Source organism: Trachurus trachurus (genome assembly GCF_905171665.1).
Source record: "Trachurus trachurus genome assembly, chromosome: 16".
Taxonomy (NCBI): domain Eukaryota; kingdom Metazoa; phylum Chordata; class Actinopteri; order Carangiformes; family Carangidae; genus Trachurus; species Trachurus trachurus.
Window position 1 is genome coordinate 20,372,753 of NC_139902.1, and position 19,620 is coordinate 20,392,372.

The 19,620-nt window shown below is 40.2% G+C and overlaps 1 protein-coding gene across 1 annotated transcript in view; it reads left to right on the forward strand.

Moving 5' to 3' along the window:
* The window catches only part of LOC310998679 (F-actin-uncapping protein LRRC16A-like), a 71,587-nt gene extending 53,780 nt beyond the window's left edge, over positions 1 to 17,807 (forward strand). The window contains exons 19-40 of the mRNA XM_083988840.1: positions 214 to 295; positions 501 to 600; positions 748 to 802; positions 4,508 to 4,680; positions 5,362 to 5,430; positions 6,617 to 6,710; positions 6,892 to 6,990; positions 7,205 to 7,333; positions 7,443 to 7,574; positions 7,765 to 7,940; positions 8,026 to 8,113; positions 8,296 to 8,436; positions 9,133 to 9,150; positions 9,946 to 10,012; positions 10,207 to 10,433; positions 10,698 to 10,807; positions 10,988 to 11,227; positions 11,338 to 11,539; positions 13,276 to 13,312; positions 14,742 to 15,002; positions 15,268 to 15,408; positions 17,538 to 17,807. Of these exons, the coding sequence (XP_083844966.1) occupies positions 214 to 295; positions 501 to 600; positions 748 to 802; positions 4,508 to 4,680; positions 5,362 to 5,430; positions 6,617 to 6,710; positions 6,892 to 6,990; positions 7,205 to 7,333; positions 7,443 to 7,574; positions 7,765 to 7,940; positions 8,026 to 8,113; positions 8,296 to 8,436; positions 9,133 to 9,150; positions 9,946 to 10,012; positions 10,207 to 10,433; positions 10,698 to 10,807; positions 10,988 to 11,227; positions 11,338 to 11,539; positions 13,276 to 13,312; positions 14,742 to 15,002; positions 15,268 to 15,408; positions 17,538 to 17,710 (2,814 nt within the window). The 3' untranslated portion in view covers positions 17,711 to 17,807. The remainder of the gene's footprint in view (positions 1 to 213; positions 296 to 500; positions 601 to 747; positions 803 to 4,507; positions 4,681 to 5,361; positions 5,431 to 6,616; positions 6,711 to 6,891; positions 6,991 to 7,204; positions 7,334 to 7,442; positions 7,575 to 7,764; positions 7,941 to 8,025; positions 8,114 to 8,295; positions 8,437 to 9,132; positions 9,151 to 9,945; positions 10,013 to 10,206; positions 10,434 to 10,697; positions 10,808 to 10,987; positions 11,228 to 11,337; positions 11,540 to 13,275; positions 13,313 to 14,741; positions 15,003 to 15,267; positions 15,409 to 17,537) is intronic.
* The last annotated feature ends 1,813 nt before the right edge of the window (positions 17,808 to 19,620 follow it).

The following is a 19,620-nucleotide window of genomic DNA, read 5'->3' on the forward strand; positions in this document are numbered from 1 at the left end:
ATGTTTCACCATGAGCTCCTTGCACACACAAGTACACAGATCCATCAATGTCATATTGTTGAATTTGCACAGTGGAAGCTCTACCTCTGCTGTGCATTGACTTGTCACAGTGTTGGAGTTTGTCTTGTTTGAGCTGTGGTGCTCTAACAAGACAATGAGGCTGTTCTACATTGTGTTTGAGGTACTTTTTTTTGTGTGTCCCTGTTTTTTCAGCTGCGATCAGGAGGTTCCCAGATCCTTGAAGGTTGCATTGCTGAGATCCCAAACATCTCCAGCCTAGACATCTCTGACAATGGTGAGCAGGAACCCTCCAGGCATATTGTACCAAATGTTTGCCGGCTATTTAGCCCTAACCCTAATTAACTGAAAACAACATTAACCTAGCCCCCTGAAAACAGTCAGCATCATTATGTGATGGTGTTTTTAATGTATGAAAGGTGCTTTACTGTATAAATAACGTTTGATTGATTAAAATTTCTCACCAATTTCTGTACGTACAGGACTGGACTCAGATCTGTCCACTCTGCTTGTATGGTTGGCCAAGAACCGCTCCATCAGACACCTCTCTCTGGGCAAAAACTTCAACAACATAAAGTCAAAGTAAGAATACAAGGAAGAAGGAGGGGATGCACAGGTCGCATCTACTTGAGTGCTTAATCCATTCAGAGTGGTTTTCTGTATAAGTATCATTTCATCATCATGTATTGTTCTCAGTTTCACTTCCTGTCTCTCTCCTATGTGACTTAGAAACCTCGCTCCGGTGCTGGACAGTCTAGTTCACATGATTCAAGAGGAGGAGTCGGTGAGTTTTTAATTTCCTTCCCCTGTATGTTTTGCTTTGTCAGGGGCTGTAGCCTTGTGTTAACAGAGAGCGTCCTCTAGACAGATGCCTCAGGTTCAAATCCTGTATCAGCAAGCATCTAACCGGCTGAAGCAAATTACTGGATCTCCACCAGCTGCTCTACAGCTGACCTCTGACCTCTCCAGTACAGGGTGGTGGCAATAGAATTTGCTTGCTTTGATCAAACTGATGGAAAACCACATGCTACATCCAACACAGTAGACTCTAACTTTTTGTTAAAATGTATCTTTGTATTTTAATTAGTTTTAAAGTGGCAGTAAAAGTGAGTTGTTGGTAGGTTATTGCACCATAAAGGGAAATCATCAAAGTGCAGTACACCAGAAATGACTCATTGGATCATGACCCAAGTATTGTTATGCACATAATATCAAGATCAATATCTAATAGGTTATTACACAGACATTAAAATATACTGGGTAAGTGGTAATTTTCTTCTGTAGCTTTCACTAAAAAAAGGAAAAAAGATTGACCTGCAGTAATAAGAAGCAATCTTCTCCAGCTTCAGCTCTTCTCCCCTCTTTCCTGACCCTCAATCTATCTCACTCGTTTTATCTCTCTCTCCATCATGGGAGCTGGAACAAATTTTGCTCCAGTGCCTGCTTTCCTTTGTCTCCCATAGTGCTGGACGTCCTAGATTGATGGGCGTGTGGGTGTGTGTGTGGGTGTGTCATAATGTGCGTGAGAAAATGGCACATGTGTGTGAGCAGGTTATCTGACTGTGCAGCTGGACACTGGGACACAAAGAGGAGAAAATGAAAAGTGGTCAAAGGATGTATAAGTGAGGAGGTGAAATTTAAGGTAGAAGGTACATGGGACAGCTGATCTGAGAAGGGTTGGTTGTTGTTTTTAACAAAGTTCAGAGTGTTTAGAGCAGGAGTGTGGGAGTATTATCTCTAAAGTGCACACTGTGTCTGCACGTGAGATAAATTAAGGCTTGTAGAGACTAAGTCTAAAATTTAATTCAGCAGTACATCTTGTCCTTTTTTCACGGTGCATGTCCTGGAAGCACACACATACACACTTACAGTACAGTGAGAGTGCAGCACACACAGCTCCACTCAGCACATTTAACTTATGCTTCTGTGATTTCTTTTCCCAGTATCTGTACTTTACTTGATAATTGTTTGTTTTATAAACCAATAACTTACTATATTTAAAATACAATTATGTTTTTTTGACTCTACATTTACATGTTTCCTAATGATATCTGTACTACAAACTATGCTGCTTATTTTGTCCACTGGTCCTGGCATGAGTCTACACAATTAGACATAAGATTGTTGTTACTGTAGCTGCTGGGATATAAACAGATTCATAAACACCATTTTGTGTTTTATTAATGAGAATTTGCTTTACTAATCCCCCGAGATCTGTCTTGACAAATTAAGAAAACCTGACAACTGAGAATTCAAAGAGCCCCTTAAAAGAATAAACCTCTGGGGAAAGAGACATATCAGAGAGTAATTAACAATGCTGTTAGAAAACCTAAATGAGAATCAGATTTTTCTACTTATAGAAAAGGCTGTGATAATCAAATGACATGGTGTATATTTATTCCATACACAAACTATATACAGAACCCAAGAGAAAACAAACTTGGTAGTAATCATCAGGCCAGAGTTGTGAATGTCAGCGAGAGAAGAATGATGGTGAATGAGAGGAGGAGGGTTTCTGAATGAAAAAAAAACTTCTGCATAACCCACCGTCCTGCATCAGAGTGATAATAACAAATCTTTCATATGTGATATAGAATAATCAGTAAGAGTAGCATCCTCTCCTCTACAGAGCCACTGCAGTGGAGAGAGAGGGTGATGACTGAACACACAACGACAGCACAGCTCATCATTTTATCGACAGACATTAAATGGGTTAATTTCTCTGTATAAAAAGGTCACTGTGATTTGCATACCTTGAGTTACAGTTTCTAATTTTTTCGATCGTCTCTTAAATAAGACGTGTATGCATATCAAGTGTGAAGATTTCATGATTTTTAATGATCAATAGGGGCTATAGTGTCAGCCTTACAAATGAATTCATTTTATTTCATATAGACTCCCCTTCTTTTAGTGGTGCACTGCTTTTCTGTACCAGTAGGACAAGTTTGTATTCTTATTTAGCTGTCTAGCTGCTGAGAATTAGCTACCAAGGCTACTGGTGCATAAACTTGTACCTATTTAAATTTGCATGTTTAATGTCTGCTGCGTGCCCCACATGAACACATGCAGGTAGTAAATAATTCTCTGTGCGTCCTCAGACAAGACATAAAAAAAACTCATTTTCTCCCCATATCACCATGTTGATGCTGTTTCCCCACACACTCACATACACACACATGCCCAAAGTAGTAGTCAACCTCTTTAATACCCTCTTAGCTCATAGAGCTTAGCGGGAGGGTTTTCTGCATTGCTGTATGTTTTTGCATGTGTGTGAGAATACATCATCTGTGTTAATCCACATGGAGGCCAGAGTGTCCTACACAGGATCATTTTCAGATTCAGTCCCACAAGAAGCCATTACTTTTTATATCCAGTTCATACATGTACTAAACATTAAGTCATATTTTCTACACTGGAGTTTATAAAATAGTGTGTTATTTGTATGCAGTAAATTAGCCCGAATATTATGATAATGTCACCAACTGTTCCCTTTTGTACAGCCAATTTATCTGTTTCATTGTTCCATCCCCACCTCCAAAAAAATATTTTATGAACTTCTTTGAAGAAACAAACAAAAAAGAGCTCAGCAGACATTGATATGACCAGCTTTAAAAGGCAGATCATCACAGCAGTCTCCAGCTGTTTAAAGGGCATGCATCACAGAGCAGCTCAAACCTGCTGAACAGACGGACGCTGTTGGGGATTTGTAAACCCTCGTGTCACTCTCACATCACAAAGAAGTGCCCACCTGATCCAGTGATAAATGTTTCATTTTGCCCTGTGGAGTTTTGAATGATGATGTCGCTGACATTTTAGACTCTGCTTCAAGTCAACTTAACCCTTTGATTAAAGTTTAATTGAGGTTTTTGCCCTCTTGAGTCACAAGCCTCTGCAGGAACATAGAGTTTTACTGAACAGCTCTAAAACTGTAGGCAGTGGATGAATCCTTAGGGCTTTTGAATATGAAAAAAAATATGCTTATAGTTTTTGTCATTTAAAAAAGCTTCATCTGGTGAAACTGACAGTCATGCTCGCACTTTCTATAGAGAGGAGCCAAGATCACAGGGTGGGTGAAGAGGACAGACTCAACAACAATCAACCGCCATGGAATAAATTCAAAGACACTATGACAGGAAAACAGACTGGCACTGCCTGAAGGAATATTAATGCTCTCGATGACATAAAACACAATAGCTTTTGTTAAAGTTGGCAGTGATATAGTACATGGGCCCAGAAAGCTCTTTTTGTATGCTGCCTGGTGCTGCTAGAGCCGAGTAAACAAACGCAGAACTGGAGGGATGCTCATCAGTTCTGCCACTATTGAATAGCCTGCAGATGGCAGATAAACTCAAAGCTGTCCTATAACACTGTCAGTCACACAGCAGATATAACAGTCTCAGTGTGATTATATTTTACCTCTTGCAGTCATATAAACCCTCTCTCAACACTTGATTCTTCTCTTCTCCTCCCTCATTTCTTCCCTCCACAGCCCCTCACCTCCTTGTCTCTAGCTGACTCCAGACTAAAGAGTGATCTCACCATCGTGCTAAACGCCCTGGGAAGTAACTCCTCGCTCACCAGACTTGATATCAGCGGGAACGCCATGGGGGACATGGGTGCCAAGATGCTGGCCAAGGCGCTGCAGATCAACTCCAAACTCAGGTTAGTGTACAGTATATTCAGCAATCACACATGTCACATGTCACATGTCACATGGCTCAGTCAGTAATACTGTTTTAAATATGGGTTTCATGACACTGCTGTTGACAGCTTAGTAGTTGATATACGACCTAGTGTGTATGTGACTGCAGGTTAATAAAACCAATTAAAATAGGATAAGATTAAGAAAACATCACAGATATATAATCAATGGTCAGTATTGGCACATTTTAAGTTTTTTATTTCTGGGCTCTAATACATTATTTTATGAAGCCATACTTTATAATATATTTTACAATTTGTATTGTCATTCATTGTCAGTTTATATGTCAGCCCGTAGAAGTTACAACTGTTGACATACAGTAAGTAAATGCTACACATTTTTTGTAGCATCCATAGTATGGTAAGTGTTGGAATACAGTGATATAAAATACAAAAGGCTAATGTAATAATAGATTTGAAATGCAATTTCATATATATTATATATACAAGTTCCATTGTATTGATTGGTCACACAGCTTGACAACATGTAGCTTGAGATTAATGACACCTCCATTTGTGCCTATGTGCACTGAGGCCCAGGCCAAAGGCTTTTTATGGGATAATTACATTGATTACAGCTTCTAGAGCTGTAGCCTTGCTTCTTTCACATTGTGTGTGTGTGTGTGTGTTTGTTTTGTGCAGGACTGTGATGTGGGATAAGAACAACACCAGCCCTCAGGGTCTTCAGGATGTCGCAGCTGCACTGGAGAAGTGAGTTGCACTGCCTGTATTTCTGTGTTTGTGAGTCCATGCATGGATTGCCGCTGCGAATGAAATGTAATAATCCTGCCATCCTGTCATCATAACATGCACTGCAGTGGCTTTGGTTTATTACACGCTGATGGGAGGGATATGTGGTTAGCTGTTGCAGCTCTGATGGGGTTTTTGGAGGTAACCTCGTGGTGAGTTTGGAGAAGATCAGAAGCAGGAAGGCAGACAGGGGAGAGGGTGACAAACACTGGGAATACAACAACAAGGAGAGAACAGCACAGGGAAAGATGCTGGGGAAGGGAAAGTGGGGTAGATAAATAGATACAAAAAGTATGAGTCAAGAGTGAATAAATCTGTTTGTCTACTGCCTCTTCTGTCTCTGAATAAGGAATAGATTGTGCGAGGTGTGTGAAATGACATGTGCACATCTGTACATCAGCCTCCCTCATCTCCTGTCTCTGTTTATCATATCCTCCCAGTGGCACATCTCCCCATTTCCCCTCTGAGTCTTTGTATTGTATTATTGAAACAGCAATTTTCTTCTTTCTTCCTCCTGGTCTCCACTCACTTTTCTCTGCATGTGTCTAGTTTTGTTACCTTTAGTATTTTTCTCATGTCTTCTGTTTGATTCCTAGAAAATATCTTTTTATGATTTTAAAGACTACAAAACGATGCTTTCTGCCTTCCATTCTACTCTGTATTCATTTCACTACTTTTCATTTCTCCTTTCATTCGTTCCTCCCCTCCATCTTGATATGAATATTAATACTGGGTAGTGACCTCAATTTCAACACCAGTAACCTCTCTAATGGTGCCAGTTCATTGCTCTGTAATAGACCAGGGTGATAGCAGCTGAGGGTTCAGGCCACACGTAATGTTATTGCAGCCTTGTGACCACACACACACACACACACACACACACACACACACACACACACACACACACACACACACACACACACACACACACACACACACACACACAGCACTGTGTAATCAGGGGTTCATTTAATTTTACTCATGGAAAATTCACATTTCATTATTATTATTATTTTTTTTTCAAAAAAGAAATTTTGATTGATACATAATTGATGAGATCAATATATGTTATTTGATAAAACTAGCACTGTTGTATTTTACTGTGTGTGTTCAAATGCGTCATTTCTTTTGGCTTTGTGTCCATTAGGAACTTCACCATTCGTTTCATGCCCATCCCAATCATCGACGCCTCCCAGGCTCTGAAGGCCAGCCCTGAGAAAACAGAGGATGCCTTGCTAAGGGTATGTCAACAAATCCTACTGACCTATGATACATTACTGTGTTTTATAGTGTTTACAATGTAATCTCTATATTAATGCAGAAAACATACAGTAACTGCAACTTTGAGTCAAATAGATGAAACTTTACTTAACAATATCTACATCATGACTGTGTGTGTATGTGTGTATGTGTGTGTCCCAGATTGAGAATTACCTCTACAGGAACCACGAGACTAGGAAATACCAACAGGAACAGGCCTATCGACTTCAGCAGGGCATTGTGACGACAACTACACAACAGGTGTGTACACAAACTGAGGCACACGTGCACATATTTATTACTGACCTCTTATGCTCTTATGTTTTTGACTGAACTGAATATTTGCATTCAGAGGTCAGAATGGTTTAGTCTTTGTTTCAGTATTTTTTCACAGCTGCAGTTTTTCTTGCGACTAAACTGAATCAGTGGTCCTGTGATGTCACACAACCTTTTGTGTCTTGTTTTCATCCCTCAGATGATTGACAGGATTTGTGTGAAGGTGCAGGACCACCTGAACTCTCTGAGGAACTCAGAGACAGACACCATCTTGGAGGACGTCAGATCAGCAGAGAGCCTCATCAAAGATGCCCGAAACTCCAAAACGGTGAGGAGAGGCCATTTTTCTTACTGTACATCCTTCCTTTGCATTTATTGTTTGTATTAAAATGAACTTTGAAGCATGTAGTTTTACTCCTATCTCCGTGTCTTTCCAGCTGCTCCCTAACCTCTACCATCTTGGATCAGCATCCAGAGAGGAGGTGAATAGCTCCTCAGTGGGACCCATCCAGGAGAAACTGGAGTCTATGGCTGGAGAAGTGACGACCGTTATGGACCAACAACTGCAGGTTAAAACCTTTATAGGATGTTTGTTGCATCATGTTTTTGTTTCGTCTTAAAAGGAAGCACTGGGGGAGTCAAAGCACTTACAGCAGATATTATCATGCATTATTAAAAACTGGAAAATGGATGCCGTCTAAAGATGCTGAATGTCAACCAACAGGCACTCTAAGACTTTTTTTATTTCACTGCTTCCAGACTCTGTTGGAGTCCATGGTAGAAACAGCAGAGTCTCTGTGCCCCCATGTGATGAAGAGGAGTAATCTTCGCCCAGAGCTGATGAAAACCAGCTCTGCCAAGATGGTGGTACCCAAGAGCTTTGTCTCCAAAACCCTCCTGGAGCAGTCAGGGGTAGATATTATCAACAAGATCAGGTGTGTGTTTTTGTAGGTTATACAGGGCTGTTTTGTTGTACCTGTCAGTCTTCTTTTATCCCCTGACCATCAATCTCTCTGTTAGTGAGGTGAAGCTGAGTCTAGCCTCCTTCCTGTCTGATCGCATCGTTGATGAGATTTTGGAGGCTCTTTCCACTTCACAACACACTCTGGTAAGATGACACCCACCCATCCCCACAGCTCTCTCCAGTACTTTCACAATAGCTGTTAAATTTGAGCCTTAATTATCTGTAGCATATTTCCTAATAACTTTTTAAATAATTTCATCCATGCATTTAACCATGTAACATATTGGCCAATGCACCATTACTTTTCTTCACTCTCGTCCTTTCAGGCTGACCATCTGGTACGTCGAGGTCGCCCTTTGGTGCAGCAGGAGTCTGTGGACTTAGACGTTCCCGAGGAGAAGGTTCCCAAACGGGCATCGACTGAAATACTGGAGGCCGAGAGGCTGGATGATCTGGAGACATGCATGGTAGGTGACTGAAGGTTTTAAGTGTGTGAGGTTTTGTGGTTCTGTTTTATAATTCATCAACTACAGTAGATTCAAGGCCAAGATTCAGTTTGTTTTATTTCTCAAATACAAGCAACTACACCTGGCTACAGGACGAAAAACACCCCAACTCTAAATCTCCCAGAATCAATCTAGGTTTGAGTTTGGTAGTCATGTAGAGAACTTTCTTGATGTTCATTAAACTAAATTTTTTACCGTACATATGTCTGACTCTGACAGGAGCAAGTTCTATGGTTCCAGAAATAAATAAATTAATGGATTCTGCAATAGAAGAATAAAAATAGGAGTCACTGTAAATGTCCTGAGAAGAAGGATGGTTCTACTTGACCAAGTAGATACTTTAGTTGGCGGTACAGAAGGAATATGATCAATCATATTGCAGAAAAGTGTTGAAACGCAGGCTGTGTTCTTCTGTGTCTGTCCGTGTCTGTTTGTCTGCTCTCTTTCTCAATACACCCACTGTCCTTCATCTTTTATCCCACTCTACTGCTGTACCTCTGCTTTCTGCTGCAAAAAGGCTTCCCTTCAGAGTTCATAACTGTCATGGCTCTTTCATTTTGCCTTTTTGCCTTCGGCCTTACTGTGTGTTATCTTTCTTTCTCTTCAATCTTCTTTTCCCTCTTTTCTTCCTTCTCCTTCTACCTTTGCTCCATGGAGACTTTGTGCTGCACCAGCGTAAGTAATCTTGGACTATCCCTCTACACTCTCCCTTCTATCTTTGAGTCTTACTGTTCTTTTCTTTCTCTGCCTCTCCTCACTGTGCCTGCCTGCTATACAGCCCTCTGTACTTTTCCATAGTGCTGAGAACCTCCTGTATTTTTGGATATTTGCTTTCTTCAGTTTAAAAATAGAGTAGAAAACAGCAGTCTGAGTATAATTGGATGCATAACAGTAGTTATTTGTGTCACTTCCTCATTCACTTTTTTACACCATTGGATGCTGATAAACATTATATATATATTTATGTATCCAGCCAAATTTCACTGCTCCTCTCCACTCGGTGCACTGTCTGTCATCACAGCACAAATAAATAAGCAACATGTGGATGCCACTGTGTTGATATCTACCCATGTATAAACTGATGTCCTAGTTCTTTCACTTTACATTTTAGGCCAAATAATATCAAAAGCATTGAGTTAACTCATGATTTCTTCTTGTTAAAGCATTACAAGTAAAGTTTACTGTGCTGATACTGTGTTTCTCAATGTAATGCGATGGCCACAAGTATCAGTAAACATTTATTTTGTAGATATTGACCAGTTAGTTGGTTTTTCTTTTAATAGAGAATAATATAGTTTGGCTCCCAATGGTAATTGAGTATCCAAGCGTAACAGATTTAGTTGTACTTGTTCTTGTTGTTACTTTACTCTTGGACATGCAAACACATGTGTACTGTTATAACACATCAAACTCTTTAATACTCATTCAGTCATGAATTACAATTCCTGTTTTATCTGTTTCTGTCTCCAGATGACTCCCAAATCCAAGAGGAAAAGCATCCACAGCAGAATGCTTCGACCAGTCTCTCGTGCCTTTGGTAGGCAATCTTTTTTTCTTTTTTTCCCCACTCATTTTATATAATTTAGGGAAATTTTGGAATTACATAGTGTATTATCTTACTAACTGTTACTGTGAAAGATTATCTTTTTGATACTATCTACTCTAGATGAATAAACATGTAACATATAAGTAGACCTAATATTCAAGATGTGTCTAATTACAAACCTGCAGAGATGGAGTTTGACCTGGACAAGGCCCTGGAGGACGTGCCAGTCCATGTGGAGGACACTTCAACTTCATCTCAGACACCTCCCACTCCATCTCAGGTCCTTCCCAAACTGGAGCAACGTCCACCGGGAACGATGGTAGAGCTGCCATCTGAGGAGGAAAAAAAGTTGCAGCACTTCACCAAACTACGACCCCGAAGGAACAAAAAAACACATTCCAGCAAAATACCTGTGAGTCAAACAAGTTAAATTGACTTATTTACTAGATAAATTTACTGTAATAGAACATATAAAAATTACTTACTTGATTGACTTGTTAATAATCTGCCAAAATTGATATCTGCACTAAAGAAATACAAATCCATATCAGGATTTGGTCTCAAGTTGAATTCTAAACCTGATTGACCAAGTTCCCACTCATGCATGGGAACAGTGGGTCTACTGTTTGTCAAATGGCCCAGACCTGGTGTCAGGTTCTTCAACTTCCTCTTTCAGCAAATCAACAGTGCTCCTTCTCAGGATGGGGAGCAGAACGGCCTGATGGGAAGGGTGGATGAGGGAGTAGACGAGTTCTTTTCAAAAAAAGTCACCAAGATGGATTCAAAGTAAGGACTATGCTGTATTTGTACTTTTATCATTCAGGATTGTAGGTTACTGTATATGATTCTTTTTCCAGTAGATGTATATTAACTGAACATTGTTTCTAATGTTTATTGTAATAGTTCCATTAGTTCCATTAAACATGTTAAATTGTCCTCCCATTTTTCTTTCTCTTTTTTTCTCAGACGCTCCCAAGATGGAGAGAAAAAGAAGAGTAAAGGAGGATTTCTCAACCTCATCAAACGATCGTCCAAATCTGACAAATCAGATAAATCTGACAAATCAGATAAGTCGGAGAAAAACCAGGCCGCCACTCAAGCCTCATCGTCAGCCTCTGTGGGCTCAGCGCCAACCCCCACCATCCCCGAGGAGCCCTCCTCACCTAAGGTGGCGATGAAGAGCCCAGCTCCTGAGTCAAAGTCGAGGTACAGATGAGCAGAAGCAGGATTATTTTTCTGTTTTTTAAAACAATGGAGTACCTACTCACCACACCAGTCTACTCCGGCTTCACCAGTAAGTTCTCTCTCCACTGCAGAGATGCCTCCAGTCGCACAGACTACAGCAGCAGCTCAGATCGATCAGAAGAGCTGAGGACGCCGGACTCCATGGACGAGCCATGGGAGGGTTCAGACGGCAGGGGCAGCCCTCAGGGTGGGAGGCGCTACCCTGGAGTTCAGATGATGGGCAGCGGCCTCCTGGCAGAGATGAAGGCCAAGCAGGAGAGGAGAGCATACAAGGTGAGGTGGTGTAATTTAAACAGAACCATGGAAGAAGGGGAAGATGGGAGACATGTGGCAATAGTCTCCCATTTGAGTAAATTGTGTGTATGTGGGGCTGCAAGTAACAGTTATTTTCATTAGTAATTAATCTGACAAATGTGTTTTCTAACGAAATGTTAATATCTATGATTCCTGCTTAAAATCCCAGAACAAGTGAGATGAAAAGAAAGATGTTGAGTTGACATAGTTTAATCGCTCACAAAAAGGTTTTTTATTTTGCATAGAATAATGCTGTAAAATTATAGGAAATGTAGCACAAAAGAAGACTAACAAAAAAACAACAACATTTTGTTGTTAAATCTAAGTAATCTTGGCAAGTGGCTAACAAATATAAAGATTTTAGACTCAATTATGACTTTTATCTGTGCATCGCAGACTGTAAAATTTGTGTTTTTATTTTTGCTATTTCTATTAAATAATTTCAAAATAAAGGTATAGTTTTTGTGATCATGATTTGTCAGTATTGAGAGACACAGATGTTTCACTGAATGAGGGCACGTTAGACTGTGCTAGGGACAAAGTGCAGTAGGTGTTCAGTCTCCACTTGTCAGGACTGTTTTGTTCAACACTCACTAACAGTGGATTCAGGCTGTGAGAACATGTAAGATAAGAAGCACTGACACACTGAACACACACACACACACACACACACACACACACACACACACACACACACACACACACACACACACACACACACAGGCATGCACAGATGCTTGTGTGAATCTGCAGGCTAGTCGCTGTGACTGTCAGGATGTTGACATAAAAACACAAACAATGCTGATTTTCTGCCAGACAACAACGTGAGAGGAGGAGTAGAGGAAATCAAGAGTGAAATAGAAGGAAGCATGAACAGCAAATGGACAGAATGAAGACAAGAGAGGACTGAGATGTCATTTGAATATTTCACCTATGCACTTAAAATTCACAAAGTTTCCTTGAAATAAAAATACTCAGTTCCCCATTTTGCTCTCTTTCATATATTTACTACTACTACTACACTTCCTCAAAACAAAGAGAAAATTAGAAAGCCAGTGCTTGAATTTCAAAATAAAACACAATATAATTCATTATAATTATTTAGATAAATATTCACAGGGATCAATCTGTACAATTAGTGTCGATGCTTCAGCATATAACATGTGAGTTGACGTTGGCACCTCTAAGTGTCAGTGTTCACTCGATGTATAATTGCCCCTAACCAGTCACTGATCTGTAAACTGTATGTGTGCCTGTGTCTGCACTAAGAGGTTTATGGTGTTTGCAGCATTAGGATTTTTTCTGACCTTGTATCAGTGGCACTAAAGCTTCTTCTGCCATCTGCTTGTTCTGGCTGGCTTCCAGGTGTGTGTGTGTGTGGTGTGTGTGTGTGTGTGCGTGTGTGCATGTGTACGTGTACGTGCGTGTGATGTGAATGCGTGTCTTTGTGTGTGCAGGTAAAATGAAGAGAGCTTTTCAGGAGGCAGGTCATTAAGACAAAGCTTTGGGTGTGTGAGCGGTATCATTTGCATTTTTTAACACAAAGGCGCCCCCTGCTGTTTAAATGCTCTTTTACAGGACTGTGTACATTTAAGTATCACAGCAACGGACTACAACAATAATTACTTTATGTGAATGTCTGATGGCTATTTATGCACACAATGTTTCCTTTGGTGATAAAACTGACTAATCAAGTATTCCGTCTTTTCTTTTAGTCTTCCAGCCCTGATAGACCCGACAGCAATGCATCAGGTGAGATGGTTAATGGATATATTGAGTAATTTCTATTTATCTATTTATGTATTTTTAGATAAACTTGGGGGAAAAAAAGAAGTGAGCTACACTGAATTCAAAATGTGTCTAAGCATTGAAAATACATATAACCTCATAAATAAATTGAGGAGATTAAGAGATTTGCGCTATTTCATCAAGAATAAAGATGGAAATAAGTCAATAAATTACAAATTTTATCCCTGTAATGATTGTCAATGTTCCTTACTGTAAAAGCAAAAATTGCAAAAAAATTGAACTGAAATTAATTAGGCAACATATAGCAACAATTGGGCACAGCCTAACACACACACAAAGTTATAATATGTTCATTTAAGAGAACATGCAGAGAATCTCAGGCCATAACTATAATCTAACCTAATCAGTTATCCGTCCATTTGACCTCAGTGCTGTCTGTCCAGTGTGATATGTGACACGACAGATCCACAGTTTAACATTCAGTGCAATTTCTGGGTACATAGATCATCTAAAAGAGTCAGCAGTCAACAACAGCCCCAATGGTATCTGCCATCATCTAGATATCTTTTACCTCTCCTTCAGCTTGTCTCTGACACAAACCCTCTTCTTTTTAACCATGTTGCCAACATATGTGAATAGTCTCGCATAAGGGACAGAGCTGGCAGGCCTGGCCAGATTTTTGTGGGCCAGGGCAGACAACTGTACGTGGGGCCCTTCATGAGTCATTGCAGTTGGCAGTGCCCCATGCTGATGCTGGGCTTTGCTGTTAGGCCCCATTTCACCATTTGAATGTGTGTCTGAAGGCAACAGCTTCATTTTTCTTGCAGCAGTGTCCACGCCTCTTCTCTTCCTAGAAACTTTTATGAATTAATTGCAGAGGCCATCTTGAGCCATTTATTATTGATGTGTACTGTATATACAGGTGCATCTCAATAAATGCAGACGAACAAACAGGCTGTTTGCCTCCATGCCACGCTGAAATGATGCAGTGATTCAAGCAAAAGGAGCCCCAACCAAGTATTGCATATAAATGGACATACTTTCCAGAACATCAAAAATTCTGTATTAACAATCATTTTTTAAATTGGTCAGATGTAATATTCAAATGTAAGCCATAATCATTACAGTTAAACAAATTAAAGACATGGAATATTTCAGTCTGTGTGTCATGGATCTACAGTATATCAGGTAATAGTTTCACTTTTTGAATTGAACTATTGAAATAAATGAACGTTTCCATGATATTCTAATTCATTGAGATGCACCATATATCGTTTTTAAAGTGGTCTTGAACCACTCTATTATGTAGGATCATGTGAGAACTATGTGGTGGACAGTATGAAACCCCTGCTCCCGAAAAGAGTTCACGTTTTCTTCATACTATAATGAATAAATTACAGATTATTACATGATGACTTTTTCTGTGCTTCAGCAGCCAAGCCCACAACTCCAGAAAGCAGGTCTCCCAGTGGTTCCATCAATAAACCGGACACTGGTTCTACAGAAAAGGCCCAGTCTCGTGGCGAGACCAAGCCTGAACTGGTGCCTCGTCTCAGAGCTACATCCTCCTCCAGTTCCCCAGGGGGAACAGTGAGTCCCAAACCACCGGTTCCACAGGGGGCTAAACCTGCTTTGGCTGCCCGACCCAGCATCCCACAGAAGCCCAGGACGACCAGCACCAGCAGGAGTATAGGTATTGATCAGTGCCTAAATCAAAATAGGTTGTCAAACTGAAACGATTTGGTGCCTGATTCAGTTTTTCTGTAGTGAATCTTTATTTGACATTTATCCGGGTACAGTGTGTATTAGTTTCAACTGCTAGATTGCTGTTTTCTCTGCAATGTATGCTGATGTAGTGCTATAGAGACTAATTTAACATGGCAACCTTATGCTACTCCATTGCATTACAATGAATAAAATGTTGGGATTGATGTTTTTCCTTGTTGTCTTTCTAATAGATGAGAGTCCAGATTCCCCAAGCAGTGGCAGTGTCTCCCCTAAAGTCACAGTTCTCCCTCCCACACTGAAGAGGGGGTTGTCGGAGAAAGACAAGGAGGGTCTGCAGTCAGGAGGCTCTGCCAACAAAACCACTCAGGAAGGTTGGTCACAAAAACCTCTCATTCAATGCAATTTAATTCAGTTCAATACAACTTTATTCATCCCAGAGGGCAATTCAGTTTGTAGCCACCAAATCCATGAACACATGAATTCCAGTTCCACTGTTCCAGTTTCACAGCTCACAGATATGCACTAGTTACTTACTGTATGCATCAAGTTGTACAGTATGTCAAGCCCCAGAGCATGTAATAATACATGATAATATTTTAAATTGTAGCAAACTACGGTAGTTGCTTTTTTCTAGCCGTCTCAATTTAAAACCTGTATTTAAGTCAGGGTCTGACATCTGTGTTGACTTAACGTATAGCCTGATATTATTGCATCATTCCCAGCGAGGCTTACTGATGTCTGTCAACGTGTACAATATGACTGACATCACCGTTCAGGCAGTCCTATGAACCACATGTGCCTTCAGGCTACAGGTGTGAAGTGTGCAGGTAAACATGCTCCAGACTAAAATCCGAATCCAAATATAAAGGTATCTGAAAGGGATTCACAGAATAAAGTAATATTCTATCACAGCAGGCCAGATTGTTTGAGACTGTTTGCTATAACTAAAACCACTGCTCCACCTGGGCTGTGAAAACCTCCCATAATACAAGGGGAGAACAGCATTGGCTAAGTAAGTTTTAAAAACTCATTACTTTACGAGGCAATAAATACAACATTTACAGAGTTTGTTGAAATGAGGACTTTGACTCCTACAATCAGACTGATAGATTCAGGTCACAACTCTCAGCTTCACTGCGTTTCATCTACTATCTGTTATGTAACAGACAGCCTGGAAGTTTGGTGATATTTTTGTCTGTGTTTGCTCCTTTTTCCCTGATGTCTTTTTTCTTGTCTTCTATCTTCAGACTCAGTTTTTCTCTCTTCGCTTCATCTTTGTTTAGTGTGTGCTTTTGGTAAATCCCCCTGGTGCCTGGCAGAGGTACCACAGATCAGATGTCTTCCTCCCTGGAACATCTGATAATAGCGGCCTTTTTTCTGCTGTTTTTTGTTGTTGTTGTTGCTATAATGTAATTAATTACTGTTATATAATCTTGTATATATTGATACAAAATAGATTAGAAAGGAAGAAGGAAACTTTCTATCTTATAGCCAATGTAATCTCACTGACACTGTGCCAGCGTCATTACAGGGAAAACAGGGAGCCATTAGGTGGCAGTATACAAGCACAGCAGGAGCATTTTCAAATGGCAAAGCAATTTTATTTGTATAGCCCATAGTTTGTCTCAAAGGGCTTTACATGGCATCATAACAACATCCTCTGCCCTTAGACCCTCACATCGACTGAGGAAAAACTCCATAGAAAACCGTGAAACAGGGAAAAATTGGAGAAACCTCAGGGTGAGCAACAGAGGAGGGATCCCTCACCCAGGATGGACAGACGTGCAATAGATGTTGTAAATGGCTGTATAAATGTTGAATATCATATATCTTGTATGGTCAGTCTGCCCCAGCATGCACAGGGCACAGAACAGTGAGGTATTCTGGACAGACCTCAAGTCCATCACAGAAATAGAGACCTACTTCCTCTACTGCAATACAGCCTCCAAATGTTCTTACTGGATATCATTAGTAGTGTAGATGAAAAGTGGGGCATTTGAAATGCATTGAATCCCTACAGTGTTCAAAGCGTTTCAGTTTCATTCTGGCTGGATTTTTTTTTTGTGTGGTGCTGAAAATGTGAACATGCCCCTGTTCAGTTCTTCTGCAGTTTCAATCATACTGCCCTGTATATAAACAGTATGTAGCATAATGAAGGAGTTCACTGTATGTGCATATTATTTAGTGCATGTAATTTAGTGAGGCTGCTCTGTGGAGCGTACTGTGACTTTCCTAAGCCTGAGTAGGATTAAGGTGCTTTACATGTCTTCGATGTTCTGGTTCATATATTCCCACAGGCTGTGAGGCTGTGATTAGAAGATAAACCACCTGTAGCTCAATACTGAACAGCAACTACATGCATAAAAGGAAAAATTCTAAGCGTAGTTTTCTCTTCTTCACCTTATTTTCTTTGCCGTCCTACTGGCCTCTGTGTCCTTTGTAGTCAATCCTTCGCATTACCAACACTTGGCGTTGAATCCTCTCTGTCTCTTATTTTCAGGGAGGATGGTGTCAGACTCTGTTCAGAGACCCAGCCCTCTCCGTACTAACTCGGAGGACCATGGCCCCTTCAAGTCCAAGGACCAATCTCCAAACCCAGACAAGGACAAGGCGGCGGGCAAGAAGTCATCAGACTCTGGAGAGGAGGCAGACAAAGACTTTATTTTAATATGAGCGGGACAAATTCACAAAAAAAACCTGTTGACAAGACTTTTAGAAAAGGCAAATATATCTGTTTTCATTTATGTTAGAGGTTGTACCTGCACTGTAGGTCCTGTCCGACCATTAAGTACACATAACGTTTGGTTTGAAGGCAGGTTATCTGCTGTTATCTCTAGAATCAGGTAACACACAGTTTCAACTTCAATTTAATTTGATGATCTATGATGAAAGTCATGCTAAATATTAACACTGTGGGGAATATCCTCGATAATCTTTTCAGCCATGTGATGTCTTCTAGTAAACCAAACTAAATCTCTTTAGAGCTTCCTTTTCACAAACACCCTTTTCTCTAGATACTACTCTCTGCTGTCAGGTCAAAGTTGATTGCGCTTTTTCAGCCAGTGAAACTGAGTTGAAGTTTGTAAATCACTAAAAACAAGAGAGATGTTGCTTTCAGGACTTTTTGTGCAAACAACAGCATGAGAGAGAGACTGTGAATCTACATGTGTACATTTAAAAGGACTCTTTAATTACTAATAAGACTTTCCACCATTATTTTGCAGTAGCGTGTCTCCCAGGGACCAAACACAGACTAACAATACCACTTCCGATGTACTGTACTTGAACTCAAGCATAAAACTAGACCAGGACCCACTGGCGTTCTTTTCCTTCAATATATTTGTATGGATTTTTCTAGAGGTTATTCAGTAAGTGCAAGATCCTTTTCTCCAGACTGAATCCATTATGCAATTCATCTCTTTATTTTTTACAGGAATATGCAGGTTCAGCTGAGAACATCAGCAAAATAAATCAGTAATACACATTTGATGTAGCTTGTCAGACAGTACTAAGGACTAAATGGACTCTTCACCGAAGGACTGAAAGATCAAACACCAACAACTGGACCCAAGTTTGACTAATGTTGGAACAAATCAAAGTGGCCATATGATGTGTTTGTGCTTTGCTAGGACTGTGGAATACAAACATCCCTGAGAACCAATCAATAAGGCTTCAGCACTGTTAACAAACACTAAACACTGTGGAAGGAACATGTTTGTCTTATTTTTTACATTTAGTTGCAAAGGTCTTTTTTTTTTTTTAACTCATGAGACATTGATGGAATGCGCTGTTGGTCTGTTGAAAACGACTACCGTAATTTCCTTTTTAAGGGCAAAGAAAATCTGCTCTATGATACCACGGGAGATGCGATCTTGTGTTTCTCATATCAGTAGGTCTTTTGAGTCCAATTTTGACATTGATCTCCTCAGTTTGTTATTTGAGTAAAAGCACAGCACTGAGAGAACCCCAGCCTACTAATCTTCTTCCACTAGAGATGTTTTCCTGCAGGACGTTCTGCTCCCTTTTACTTTGTTCCATGCAAAACAAGCAATTGCCTCAGTTAATTCGGTATACAGTGCCTGGAGTGACAGTGAACTGGAGGTAGCTGTGCTTTGACCACATGGACCTCTAGGCTATTCTGTATATAGCAATTTAAGGACCTGAATGGTTCACTACAATAACAACACAGGTCTCGGGAGGATTCCTCTTTTTTTTCTCTTTTCAGCAGTTAATGCCCTTTTCACACTGCTGCAGAGTCTGCCAACAGGTTCTGAAATTGATCCTGGTACAATAATTAATAACTTATTGTACATTCTGTATCTTTTTTTGTTTGTTAATTTACACAGAGATGGGGAATTTCACTTACGATGCATAGCTCATTTGGAGCAGCAGATGTGCTCTACACATCGGCCAATGAAAGTTTAAAACTTAGGTATATTGATAGTGTCCAATGCTCTACTTACAGTAGGACAGGTATAAAACCTACTGAAAGCAACAGACTTCTCATGCATAACCAGTGTGAAAGGGGCACAAACTGTTATTCATTGTACTGTACAAGAGTCAAATTCAAGTCAGGGGCCAAA